A 14,580-nucleotide genomic window follows, 5' to 3' on the forward strand; every position below is an offset into this window, starting at 1 on the left:
ACATAAAATAAAATTGCACTGGTTTTTAGAGCTTTAATATTGAGAAAATTCTCTTGTACTTTATCATTTGCTGAGCCTTCTGGAATTTTATAGTCTCAAATCACAACACCACGGACACTCAGGAGACTCCTGACTGTTTTATCTTATTAAACAATTTTGAAATCATTAATTTTTAATTAGCTTGGATGCAGGGTTTTTTTATTGTTTCAATAGTGCGTGTATATGAACTAAATGTTTTTTATTTAAACTACTGGCGAGAGTATTATTTACATAAATAAGTGTAGGTTCTTTCTAAGAGTACCTACTGTGAGATTGCTTCATATAGTCACACTTTTTTTGTAGACTCAGAGATATTACATGCTAATCTATTATTGGAGGGCTTTTCAGCAGTTTATTAACTCAGATTTTGAACAACTAAAAAGGATATAAGCCCAAAGATATGTGTAGGTCCTTCCCTGATTGAAAGTTCTAATTAAGTGAATTGGAGAAAATTAACTGAAATTAGCTGTCAGAAAGTCACATTTAAATGAGTGATGAGCTAGTCTGGCAGTAAACATTTAAATGATATAAATTGCCATTTAAGTGTATGGTTTAATGTTTGTCATGCATTAATGTGACATGAGACTGCAGTGACAATCAAGCAGCTTGCTCTAATTTGAACATATTTAGGGCTTTTGTGTGGAGTGCACTGCACACAAATTAAGACAATTGCTGTTTTTATGTGTCACTTTAAACATGGCCCCCAATCCCCCATCCCTACTCAAGGCCCAAGTTAATGAAACAAACGTATCATTTTTGTGCATCTTCCATTAATAATTCCTGAATTTTCAGATTAATTTTAAATCTATGTACTTATTACAATCTCTTCTTCTCCAATTTCAAATAACATTTGCAGCACTTTTGTGCTCTCTTAGCTATTTACTAAATTTATAAATATAATGAGTTTTATAAGAGATGTCTAAAACAGTAACTTTCACAGTTGAAGCTAGCTAAATATTTTTATTTCATATTCAGGTATACGTTACAATATGAGAACTGCCTAGAGTTTTATTTACAGAATTATTTTTTGCATTTTACATAGTATGTGATATATTGTGAAGTCATTTTAAGTATTATCAGTTAAAGGAAGTGTATTATTTGAATTCAGTTGTAAATACTTTTCTTATTCATAGGCACTTATTTTAGATAGGGATTTTAAAAAATATTTAAATAATTTCTGTACCCAACATGGGGCTCAAGCTCACAGTCCTAAGGTCAAGAGTCACATGTTCCACTGACTGAGCCAGCCAGGTGCCCCCACAGGCACTTATTTTAATAAAGCAATACTTAACACAAGTGTATACCTGTGAACTAATAGGAATGTCTTTTGTCACAAGATGGTTTATATCTTATTGGTTGCTTACTATAGAGATTACTCAATTTTGTTTTAAAACCAACAGATTTCTTTTTATAATATTGATAACATAATAAGCCACACCAAAAATATATCACAGCCATATACTTATTACACTAAAAAGAATTTCTATGAGATACATCATCTGATATAATTTGGTATACTTCAAATCAAGCTTCAGCATTTATCTTAGAGCTCTGTGATTTGAATAGAATTAATTATTGATAATTGAGTCCATATGCTAAAGTTTTATGGTGAAATAATTTTGAAGAACATTAAATAATATAAATCTGGACACTTTTATAAAAATGTTTCCAGTTTTTTAACCTCTTTTATATTTATAACTGTATTAAAGCCAGCAAACATTTGTTGGTACTCACTGTGCTTTAGGTACAGTGCTGGTAACTGGGAATGCAGTGTTGAGTTGGAAGTGGATCTGGTGCCCAGAATTTCTGCTGAACATTTGATTACATCCATTCATTATTTATTGGGCACTGTTATGTTAATAGCATCAAATTTTTGGTCAGGTTTGATACTAATACCTAGAATAATAATAGTAATTATAATTCAGTAATTGTAAGTATTCCTCCAAAGATCAAATTTGTTGGCATAAAAACTCAGTTGATGGGGCGCCTGGGTGGCGCAGTCGGTTAAGCGTCCGACTTCAGCCAGGTCACGATCTCGCGGTCCGTGAGTTCGAGCCCCGCGTCGGGCTCTGGGCTGATGGCTTGGAGCCTGGAGCCTGTTTCCGATTCTGTGTCTTCCTCTGTCTCTGCCCCTCCCCCGTTCATGCTCTGTCTCTCTCTGTCCCAAAAATAAATAATAAAACGAAAAAAAAATACTTTAAAAAAAAAACTCAGTTGAAAGCACTAAATAATTTGGTTATATAATTGTTTCAATAGACAACAAAAGGTTTCTATCTAGAAAAATCATAAACATTTCAGGTGGATAGTAAATGTTTCATGTTTTCTCTCTTTGAAGCATGAATTGGGTAACTGTCAGGTCCTGAGTTACAAATACTATGAAGACAGACCCAGTCCTGGCCCTCACAATGCTTACAGTATTGTAGAATAATACTGAAATGTAAGCGTTCTAATATAATTCAGCGTAACAAGTGCCAGAAAGTTTCTAATTATAAACAAAGGAGAACAGATTCTGGTGGAAAATAGGACATCAGAATAAGTCTATTCCCAGTAAATTTAGTGTAAAACTTTACTGCTTGTTCTAAATTTCTCTATATATTTTAAAAACCAAATTCAGCACAATAATATGATCTATACCCTTTATTTTCAGGCCCTGGAGAGTGAATTTGTTTCCTGCCAGCTTCACCAATGGATTGATCTCATTTTTGGCTATAAACAGCAAGGACCAGAGGCTGTTCGATCCCTCAACGTGTTCTACTACCTGACCTATGAAGGAGCTGTCAATCTGAATTCAATAGCTGATCCTGTATTGAGAGAGGTAAGTTATCTGACTGGATCTCCCAGGTATCTTCAGACAAGACAGCACTGGGTAATATCTTCCTCATGCTTTCAGTTTGCTTATGATAAAATGGAAACCACATGAGTGGAGTGAATTAAGCAGAATAACCTTTCAGTTCGTGACCTCGCTGGGACTTGAATCCTCACACACGCCAGTGATTTTTACCATATAATATTTCTAGTATAATGTAAAAGAGCACTGTCCAGTGAAACTTTCTGCAGTGACTGATGGAAATATACATTATATCTACACTGTCCAGTACAGTAGCCACTAGTTGCATGTGGCTGTTGTGAATTTGAAATGTGGCTAGTGTGACTGAAGAACTGAATGTTTAATTTTATTTATTTCTAGTTAATCCAAACTTAAATAGCCCCGTATGGCTAGTGGCTACCAGACTGGACAGTAGAGATCTAGAAGAATGTCAGATATCTTTGGTATTTTCTGAATCCAAATTCTAGGCATGTGGTTAGACAATGGGAGAGTAAATGTTTGTTAAATTAACTTTGTAGAATATTTGAACATGGGTATAGTCCATTTAGACATTAGATATATAGGTCAAATATATGTATAAATTAAGTTTTTCTTTCACTTTAAACGTGTGAGGACTTCAAATAATGTTTTTAATTGTGGAGAAAATATAGCATAAAATTTATTATTTTATCCATTTTTTAGTGTAATTCAGTGGTGTTAAGCACATTCACATTGTTGTGCAGCCATTACTGCCATCCATCTCCAGAAGTTTTCCATCTTCCCAAACTGAAACTCTCTATTTGTTAAAATAGTAACTCCTCATCCCCACCCCCTGCCCTTTAGTACTTGACTATCACCATTCTACTTTCTATCTCCAGGAACTTGACTACACTAGGTACCTCATCGAAGTGGAATCATATATTATTTATCCTTTTGTGGCTGGCTTACTTTACTTAGCATAGTATCTTCAAGGTTCATCTATGCTGTAGCATGTGTCAGAATTTCCTTCCTTACAAGGATGAATAATATATCTGTTGTTTGTGTATACTATATTTTTTTTATCCATTCATATGTTCATGGACATTTTGGGTTGTTTTTACCTTTCAGCTATTGTGAATAGTGCTTTTATAAACATTGGTATGTAAGTGTCTGTTTAAGTCTCTGCTTTCAGTTCTTTTGTATATATACCCCAAAGTAGAATTGCTAGATTGTATAGTAATACTATGTTAACTTTTTGAGGAGCTACCTTACCAAATAAGTTTTTAATATTAATTTTTCTAGATCAGCTTTTGCTAAAGATTATTTAAAACTTTTGCTTTAAGTTTCCTTGGCTTCCTTTTTTTACCCACAACCCCAAGTAGTTAATTATTAGCAAATTAACCCTCTAACTGGAGGGTTTTCCACTTATCACATTTATTTTCATATTATATAAAAAAACATGGCCTATTATGTTCTAAGTATGGTAGGCACTCAATATTCTTGAAAAATGGATACAGTAGTCCCCCTGACCCTTATCCATGGGGTATGTTTCAAGACCCGCAATGGATGCCTGAAACTATGGATAGTACCAAACCTTATTCATACGATGTTTTGTCCTATACATACTTACCTAAAATACAGTTTAATTTATAAATTAGGCATAGTAAGAGAATGACAACAATAACCAATAGTAAAATAGAACATTATAACAAATACAATAATAAAAGGTGAATGTGGTTTCTCTCTCTTTTTCAAAATATCTTACTGTATTGTACTTACCCTTCTTCTTGTGATGATGTGAGATGATAAAATGCCTACATGATGAGATGAAGTGAGGTGGATGATGTGTAGGCATTGTGGCATAATGTTAGGTTAGTATTGAACTGATGATGTGGCAGAAGGATGATCATTTGCTTCTAGACCATGGTCGATGACAGATAACTGAATCCATCAAAAGCAAAACCACAGATAAGGGGGACTACTATATATCATGTCATTATTTAACACTATTCATATAAATATGCATGATTAATTCTCAAAGTTTTCTGGATGTTATTAAAACAAATATAATTTTTATAGCCATCCTATATCATAGTGTTAAGTCTTGTGATACAATGCAGTGTGATACAGTAGGATAAACAAACAAGCAAATAGATGATAGATAGATAGATAGATAGATAGATAGATAGATAGATAGATAGATGAAAGAAAGAAAGAAAGAAAGAAAGAAAGAAAGAAAGAAAGAAAGAAAGAAAGAAAGAAAAATTTAATTCCTAACCCTGATGCCTACTAGTTGTGTGACTTGGATCTTCCTTAGACTCTATTTCCACATATATAGAACTGGTATGAGAATGCTCACCCCATAGAAGACTAGACGGGGTATAATACACGTAAAGTGTCTGGCGTGGTACCTATCTTATCATAAGGGTTCATCACATGGTAATTCTTTTCCTTATGGTGTTCTCTGTTAAGAAACACAACCATAAAAAGAATATGAATTACTGATCATCACAGAAAGATCATAAAATGCTAATGCTAGATAGGTTATCAGAGACTATTTCCTAGAGGACACATGCAGAGTTCATTGTGAAGTGAGGCAAGGAGAAAACAGAAAACAAGAGTAGGCATTAATTTATTCACTTTTTAAAACAACCTTTTACTAAACCCAAATTATATAATAAGGGTAAAAAGTTGAAAGGTAAGTCCCTGCCCTCATCAGCTTGAGTTCATTGTCTAACGTGGAAATATGGATGAGTAAACAATTACAATATACTGTGATAAATTCAGTATAGAGGTAAGTACACTTTATGTATGCACAAACATACAGAATAGGCACTAAACCCAGACTGCCAGAATCCAATCCTGTTTTCTGGGAAATGAGAGGCTATAGATTGAAGGATAAATGAGAACACTGGGTAGAGCCATGAGCAAAGGGTATCTACACAGAAGAAAGGGTAAACACTTTCTGCACATAGGTGAGAGAGAGATCATGATGGGAGAATGCAATGAACCAAAGGTGATAGGGTGAGAAAGAGAGACAGGACCATACTCTAAAGGGCCTTCAGTGACCTAAAATGTAATTATAACTTCACTATAAGGCAATGGATTATTGGTCGAAGGTTAGTGACATAACCACGTGTGTGTTTTAGAACCTATTTGAAAGAAGATTGAGCAGATAAATGAAAGGTACCCACCGGATTATTCTAAGAGTCAGTGTGTGATCTTACAGAAAGTAGCTTAGAAGCGGTGGATGGGACATGAACAAGTAAACACAGTGAGAAAAGGAAATAATTGAAGGGAGAATCTTTAATCACTTCATTGAGATATAGCTCACATATGATACAATTCACCCATTTAAAGTGTACAGTAGTTCTTAGCATACTCAGACTTTTACAGGCACCACCACAATCTAACTTTAGAACATTTTTGTCACCGCAAGAAGAAACTCCATGCCCATTAGCAGTCACTCTGAGCTTTTTTTCTTTTTTAATGGATAGATATTTGACCATGATTCTATGTTAATTGGAAAGATCCAAAAAGAGGGAAGCATGTCAAACATACATGAATGAAAGCATGTAATAGACTTCCAAGCTCTATGAGGAACTGGAAAGGAACAAAATTGATGAGACAGATAGAGATAAGCACTGGACAGCAGGGAACGATACTGCCTTGTCTGAGATTAGAGAGTAGAGGTTAGTCTGAGGACTGGTTTAAGTAAATGTGCATGAATGAGGGGTAAAGGCAACAAAATTATGAGAGTTTGTTTATTAATGTTGAGATAATATTTATGGAAATAACTAACAAAATGATGGGTGCTTAATAGATGCTCAGTAATAAATGATTACTTTCTTTCCACCATTTTTCTCTGTTGTCAACAGCAGGAGAGTTGGGTGTACAAACATGCTGTAAGAGGTGTGTGTGTGTTTGTGTGTAAGTGTAAATATATATGGAGAGAGAAACAGATGGGGTTTTGCATGGTACGTTATGGTGGAATATATAAGGAAGGATCGAAAGCGGAAGGGTGACTGGTGAATTGTTAAAGGGTAGATCTAGGCTGGTTTGGATAGATAAGAAAGGCGCTGGTAAATTGGGACAATTTATTCTTTCATTTATACAAAAAATATTCATTTTATTCAAGGTACTAAAAATACAGAGATAAGCAATAAAGTCAGACGAAATCCCTCCCCTCATGGAACTCACAGTGTAACAGGGTGCACACAAAATAAGCCATAAAGATTAATCTTAATTAGTGATAAGTGCTATGAAGAAAATAAGGCCAGGTAAGGGGATACAGAGTGACTTGTGAGTAGGGCACTATTTCAGAGAGGTTGCTCACAGACTGCCTGTTTATGAACACTTTCCTTCCAACTTTGAGATTGGAGTGAGGCTATACAGGATGACCCAGGATGGTAGCTCCTACTGCTCTAACCCTGGCCTGCCATGTGCCTGTAACCGCCAGGCCTGGGCAGCCTCCAAGTCACTTCTTGTCACAGCTTCCTGCTAGTTATAAACCTCCCACTGTTGCCCTTTGTTTTGCTCCCCACCCCATCTCCAGGCTACACTATCTTTTCTTCAGAATCTTGTTCCCCTAAGATTCTTTAACATCTCTAATATTAGTAAATTTTTACAGACACTTGACTTATATTAAAACATTATCTCTGCAAGACCACAGTCATGGGACCACAATAGATTTGTGCTTCTCTAGTATTAAAAGCAGACTAGACTAGAACTTCTTTCTGTCAGTAACTATAGTTTTACTTATTTCTGTTCACTACTATATATTTAAACTTGGAACACTTAGATATTCACAGAGAGACAAGTTGTTTATGTACAAGTCATGTATTTACCCACTACTTGGGAAGAGCTTCATTTCTCTTGAGAAAGTTTTACTCTAGAGTGAATGGTGAATACATATGGCATAGTAAGTGATCATAAAAATAATCTCTCTATAAAAAAAGCACTAAACGATAGAAATAATAACCATAAGGGGGGAAGAGTAATCAGAGAAACAGCCTGTAGCACATTAAACTTTTATGTTGTTTTTAATTTTTAGAAAACAGCTGGGATATCAATATACAACCATGTCTACATTTACATATATCACACACGAGAGAGAATTATTTTTCAGGCATATGTACTATTTTTCTTTCAAATATCTATGACCGCCACTAAAAGATATATTCTTTAGCTTTTTATTCTAACAGACCTCTTTGCTCTTTATTTCTGTCTCTTTGATACTATTTTTTTTCTTTTTCTTTTACTATTTTTTCATCTGTTCTATTTTCCAGCATCATATATATTCTTTTTTTGCATTTTAAAAATTGAGGTATAATTGACATACAACATTATATTAGTTTCAGGTCTACAACATAATTGATATTTGTATATATTGTGAAATTATCACCAAAGTTAAGTCTAACTAACACCCATCACCATACTTAATTATGGACTTTGTTTCCTGTGATGAGTACATGTATTATTTCCTGGACAAAGTATAAATATATCAAAGTTGGTTATTTTCTTATTGTTAATTCTACTGAAGATGGTTTTGACATACTTCTCTTCCTTTGTACGATCTTATCAAACCTTTCTGGGGTGCCTGGCTGGCTCAGTCAGTAGAGCATGTGACTCTTGATCTTGGGGTTGTGAGTTCAAGCCCCATGTTGGACGTGGAGCCTACCTAAAAAAAAAAAATGTTTCTAACACCATTTCAAAAAAACTAAGATCAAGGAAAGAAATTTAGAAAGAGAAAAATTAGGATAATTGAATTCAGAGTCAGATATGAGTAAGAATAAATATTTTTATTAAGGGCAAAAACCTTGTAAAATCCAAATTCACAAAATAAATATGTAATGAATTGAATATTAATTATACAAATAATTTTTCCTTTCCTAAAAAAATGTAACATAGGTATTTACCTTATATATTTTCTTTAAATATATTTAGAATATAATTTTATTTACAAGTGTGGTTTCTAGAACAATTTTATATTCTTATCCACAGTTCAACTGTCAATTTTAATATAACTGGTATTTGCTCTATCCAAAAGTTGAGAACTGGGTTATCTAGACCGTAGTATAAGACATTTCATTGATAGAGTTTTAGTAGGTCAGGAATAAGTTTTAAAAATTGTATGTACAGTGATATGCTCTGCCTGAGATTTATACACTGTATATATGAGCACAAAGGAGGAAAAGCTAACCCAGTTTAAGGGGGCAATAACTGCCTAAACATAATCCTTCAGAAATGAGTACTGAAGTAGGCAAAGCAGCAGAAAGGGTAAGGGCATTCAAAGCAGAGAGTACAGTATGTGGGAAGGAGAATAGTATGGCTCTATGACTGGAAAAACTATGTGGTAGGTGGGGAAGATATGGGAAGTTGGTTGAAGAATAGCTTAGTTGACAATAGCCAACGTATGGAAAGAGACCAAATGTCCATCGACAGATGAATGGATAAAGAAAATGTGGTGTGTATATATTTGTGTGTGTGTACACACACACACACACACACACACACACACACACACACACACACACACTGGAGTATTACTCAGCAATCAAGAAGAATGCAGTCTTGCCATTTGCAACTACATGGATGGAACTAGAAGGTATTATGCTAAGTGAAATTAGATAAGACAAATACCATATGACTTCACTCATATGTGGAATTTAAGATACAAAACAGATGAACATAAGGGAAGAGAAGCAAAAATAACAAAAACAGGGAAGGGAACAAAACATAAGTGGGTCTTAAATACAGAGAACAAACTGAGGGTTGCTGGAGGTCGTTTGGGGTTGGAGGATGGGCTAAGTGGGCAAGGGGATGAGCTTGTTGTTGGGATGAGCACTGGGTGTTATATGTAGGGGATGAATCACTGGATTCCACTCCTGAAATCATTACTGCATTATATGCTAACTAACTTGAATGTAAATTTTAAAAAATAATAAATTAAAATAAAAAAATAGCAGCTAAGTTGATGGTATCTCCAAAACATATTTGGAAACCATTTATATCTGTCTATCATTAATCTAAGCCACCATCATCATCTCTCCCCTGGCTAGTATTAATACACCTGGTCTCCCCTTTCTGCCCACAGTCCATTTTCTACAGAGCTACCAGAATATTATTTTGAAAATATAAATCAGATCAAGTCACTCCTCTACTTAAACCTTCCTCTTTCACAGTAAACAGATTAAAATCCACTTTGACCCACGTGATCTGGCCCTTGCCTACCTCTCTGATCTCATGCCAGGTTATTCTCTTACTCATTCATGTGTCCTGCCATACTGACCTTGTTTCTGTTCCTGATCATATGAAGATTTTCATTGACTTAGCACCTTTTTTTGATGGTTGTTTTCTCTGATTATTCCAGATTTTCACATTCTGGTTCGTCCTCATTTATGCCTCACCTTAAAGGTCATCACTTCAGTGAGGGTTTGCCTTCATACATGATATCTAGTTATCTTTTTGTTATTAATTTTAACTTATTGTAAAGCTAATGAATGTGGTATATAATGTACATATTATTTGAAATCTGTTGAGACTTGACTCACCTTGGACATAGTTAAGTTTCATAAATCTTTTTTTTTAATTTTTTAAAATTTTATATTTTATTCTAGTATATTATATTATACTATATTATATTATATTATATTATATTATATTATATTATATTATATTATATTATATTATATTATATTTGAGAGGGAGAGAGAGAGAGAGAATCCCACTAGGGGCAGAGGAGGGAGAGGGAGAGAATCCCACACAGGCTCAACATTGTCAGCACAGAGCCTGAAGCAGGGCTCAAGCTCACCTGATGTGGGGCTCCAACTCACAAACTGGGAGATCGTGACCTGAGCCGAAGTTGGATGCTTAACCAACTGAGCCACCCAGGTGTCCCAAACCTTGCATGTATATTTGTAAAACAATGGGTGTTATACAGTTTATAGGAAAAGAGGACATTTTATAGGAAGACAGTAATGAGAAGTGGGGAAGATTAGCAAATATGGTTTTTTAAAATTATTAATATTAGTTATTGTTCTGTGCTATATTTGGCCTTAAACTAAACAATTCCATACTGCTGTTTTTTAGTTTTTATGCTCTCTTTTTATATATTTTTCTATTTCTACCCTTAAGCTATCAGTCTTGCTTCTTGTACTGTGTCAAGTATATCTTTTGGGCATCCATCCTCCTACTCTACAATTTCTTAAATGCAGTAGCCTGAGAAACCGGATTTGATAGAACTAAATTAAAGAAAAAGTAAATAGGTTTGATTACGAGATACATAAATATAAACTACAGTAATCAAGACAACATGTCGTAGTGAAGGAACTGAAGTTCAGTGGAACAGACTAGAGCTTCCAGAAATAGGCATATTACATATGAGCATTTTTTATAAAAATGGTATTTTAAGTCACGTGGGAAAAGGCTATCATGTTTAATATGTGATGTTGGGACAGCTAGCTAATTGTTTAGATATAAATTAATTTAGATTCCCATTTCACATCTTAAAGTGGAAGAAATTAAAAATGAATTACATGTATTTGTTTAGAATAAAGATTATTTTATGAATGTAAAAAATGAAACTACAGAACTTAGAAGATAATACAGGTGAGTAGTTTTATAGTCTTGGAATGGAGAAGGCCCATTTTGTAAGTCTAATATCAAAACCAAAAGTCATTAAGGAAATTGATGCACTTAACTACATAAAAACTGAAGTTTGTATACATCCAAAAAAAAAAAAAAACCCAAAACTATAACAAAGTTTAGGAACAGATAATTCACAAAAGATGAAATACAAGCCACAAATGATTAGTTCATCCTCACCAGTAATCAATAAAATTCAGTTTAAAATGCAATATTTTTGCCTGTTGGATTATTTAAGATTTAAAATAATGGAAATCCTAATGTTAGAAAGCAGACATTGTCATGAATCTCTAGTCCCCCCCCCCCCCCCCCCCCCCCGCTCCTCTGGGAAAGGGTTCTGTTTTCACATTAGAATCTCAGAGTAGTTTCTGGCAATTAAAAAAAAAGGATAAAAGAAAACAGCCATTGTCATGTATTTGGTGAGGATGAAAATCAATTTAATCTTTATAGCAATCTATATCAGTTTTTAAAATATTCATGCATTATTTACAAAGAACGTTAACCAAAGCAGTAATTGAACAAGTATGCAGAAAAATGTTAAGTTGTATCGTTGTTCATAATAGCAAAAAACAAACAAACAAACAAACAAACACATAAATGTCTAATAATAGAGAACTGATTGAATAAATACTGGTAAATCCATACAGTACAATGCTATACATTGTCAAAAATATTGCTTTGGAAATATATTTTGCCATATTCCTGGGAAAACATGTTCTTAACATTTAAATACAAGTTTTATATGTGTATGTATGCATAAGGACACGTCTGGAATTATAGACTTAAAGATGTTTATATGGCAGTCTAACCAAAAATGGTCATTATCTTTAGTTAGTGAGATCATGGAGTTCTTTCATTTGCTACTTTCTATATTCTGAAAATTGTTTCTCTTCAAAATCAAGGAGAAAAAGCCAACCAATCCATAAGTCTTTTTCTCTTTTGAAGGGAAAAAGTCTCCTCTTGAAAATCTGAACAAGTAAGGCATGTTAACATGAGGATAAAGATACTGACTTTGCTTTTGGCTCTTCAGAGATCTTTTATGATTACTTTCTGGTTTTTGGTTATGTTAATATCTTAAACTTTTTCTCACTCAGAAATCAGAGTATCTCCAATCTCTTATTTTGTTATTTAATTCACTGAGCTATGATTTTTTTCATACCTTTTAACAATTTGAGTTTATTTCTTCTCTTTTCCCATCATATTTGAGGAGGACCAAAAAGGTCCCTTATACTCGTAGGGAAAATATTTTAGATATATCACTGCTAATTGTAATTCTTGTCATCATTTTCTAAAATCAAGAAGGCTTTTGGCCCAATATCCATGAATTCTAGATCTCTGGGTTCACTACTTAGTTGTGTGTGTGTGTGTGTGTGTGTGTGTGTGTGTGTGTGTGTGTGTGATTAAATAGTTATGTAAAGGGCTTTTAAAACTTACTCAGCAAAGCAATGCATAATAACTATAAATTTAATTTAACTAAATTTAAATTATGCAAAACTATAAAGTAAAACAGTAGAAAGCCCCTATCCCCAAATTTGTATTTTTTTTAACTAATACCAGAGTCACATACTGAAGTCAGCTATAACAGTTCCTATAATAGATGTGGTTTGATATATACAGAAAAAAATCCTCTGCCACAGAATCCTTCACCTTTTACTAATGTTTAAAACTCCACCATTAAAGATACAGTAATTTGATTACACATCTTTTTTTTTTAAAACAACCTTTTCCAATCATTCAGCTCTTTGTGCATGGGATTTGATAATAGGTTTTGACAAAAGGGGAAATACAGACACAGCACGGGATTTGACCTGCCATTGTGTAGGGAGTGCAGGGCAAATCCTGAGGTGTGCGAAAGGTTAGAAGAAGAGGTGGAGAAGTTGAAAGACAGAAAAATAAATTGCTCAGGTAGGTAGCTGTTGCTCAGGAACGACATTAATATGAACGATAATTGTGTTTTGTTATCTTGCACCTTGCCAGAAGTTTTCACCACTTTTCCTCTGGAAGGGTCGTTTCTCCTTTACTTTACTTTTCAAGCAAATAGTGTTATTTTATGTTTATGTGAGTTCAGAAATTAGTTACTAATTTCCTTTTGAAAGTGGAACTCAGCTCTATTTACATAGATGGGTGGGGAAGAGGATGAGGAGAGTCGTGATATTGCTCAATTTAAAGAATTATATACAATGGGGCTCACAATGTGAAAGTAAAATCTGAAAAATTTCCCTAAGTTGTGTTTAGTGTCAGTGGTTGGTTTTCCCTCTTCCAAATTTATCCTTCCAAATGCCGTTTTAGCAACACATAATCACTCTAAGAAGGTCTGTTTTCCAAAAGCAGCAGCAGCAGTGTTTAAGTTTACATGACCCCAGTTTCATGACAGCAGTAGCAAATCAGATATCTTATCCAAGGAAAAGCATTTTTGGCTTAGAATTCAATCACTTTCATGGTGGGAGTCAACAACTTGTTTCAGCTCTAACACTACTGCAGAACACTGCCTGCAGTGAATCTTTCAGAAAGCATAAACACAATTGGTATTTATAGCATTGTTAACATTTGTTAAATAGTTAGAGGAATGGGCTGTAAGTCTGTTTTGAGCAGGTGGGGCAGGAATCTTTGTTGTGACTGCAGTGAGATTTAAGAGTAGGACAATAAGACAACATGATTACTATGATTGTGGCAATAGACTAAATTAGAAGTATTGAATACAGTGAGTTAAGATTTCATACAGCCACAATTCAGAGTGTTACAAAAATAATTCTGAAGTATCTCTGGCCAGAAGTGTGTTACACAGATGGCATATTTGACATAGTGCAGGGCAGGAACTATACAATGAAAAGGCAAATAAACAGTAAGGATTAGTCAAGTTTTAATTGAAAACCTACAGAAAAAAATAACTTGAAATTATGCCAGACTTTCTTGTACATCAAAACCACAGTAAATAAAGTTTCCCTTAGTCAACTAAATGAACATCAAAGTTGTCAGTAAAGCTGATCCTTATATTTTGCTAGTTATTATTGCATATTGCAGTCTTAGTTAATAGGTGTAGCTAAATTATACATGCAAGGATATAAAGCAGGCAGGGTATTAATATCTTTTTTTTTACCCTGTCAGCTACC

At 34.1% G+C, this 14,580-nt stretch overlaps 1 protein-coding gene across 9 annotated transcripts in view; it reads left to right on the forward strand.

Moving 5' to 3' along the window:
• The window catches only part of LRBA (LPS responsive beige-like anchor protein), a 775,946-nt gene that overhangs the window by 691,618 nt on the left and 69,748 nt on the right, over window positions 1–14,580 (forward strand). For all 9 annotated transcript variants that reach the window (XM_023252764.2, XM_045056857.1, XM_023252765.2 and 6 more), the window contains one exon: window positions 2,687–2,854. In XM_023252764.2, coding sequence (XP_023108532.2) covers window positions 2,687–2,854 — 168 coding nt within the window. The remainder of the gene's footprint in view (window positions 1–2,686; window positions 2,855–14,580) is intronic.

The sequence above is a fragment of the Felis catus genome, chromosome B1 (assembly GCF_018350175.1).
Source record: "Felis catus isolate Fca126 chromosome B1, F.catus_Fca126_mat1.0, whole genome shotgun sequence".
NCBI classification, from domain to species: Eukaryota; Metazoa; Chordata; class Mammalia; order Carnivora; family Felidae; genus Felis; species Felis catus.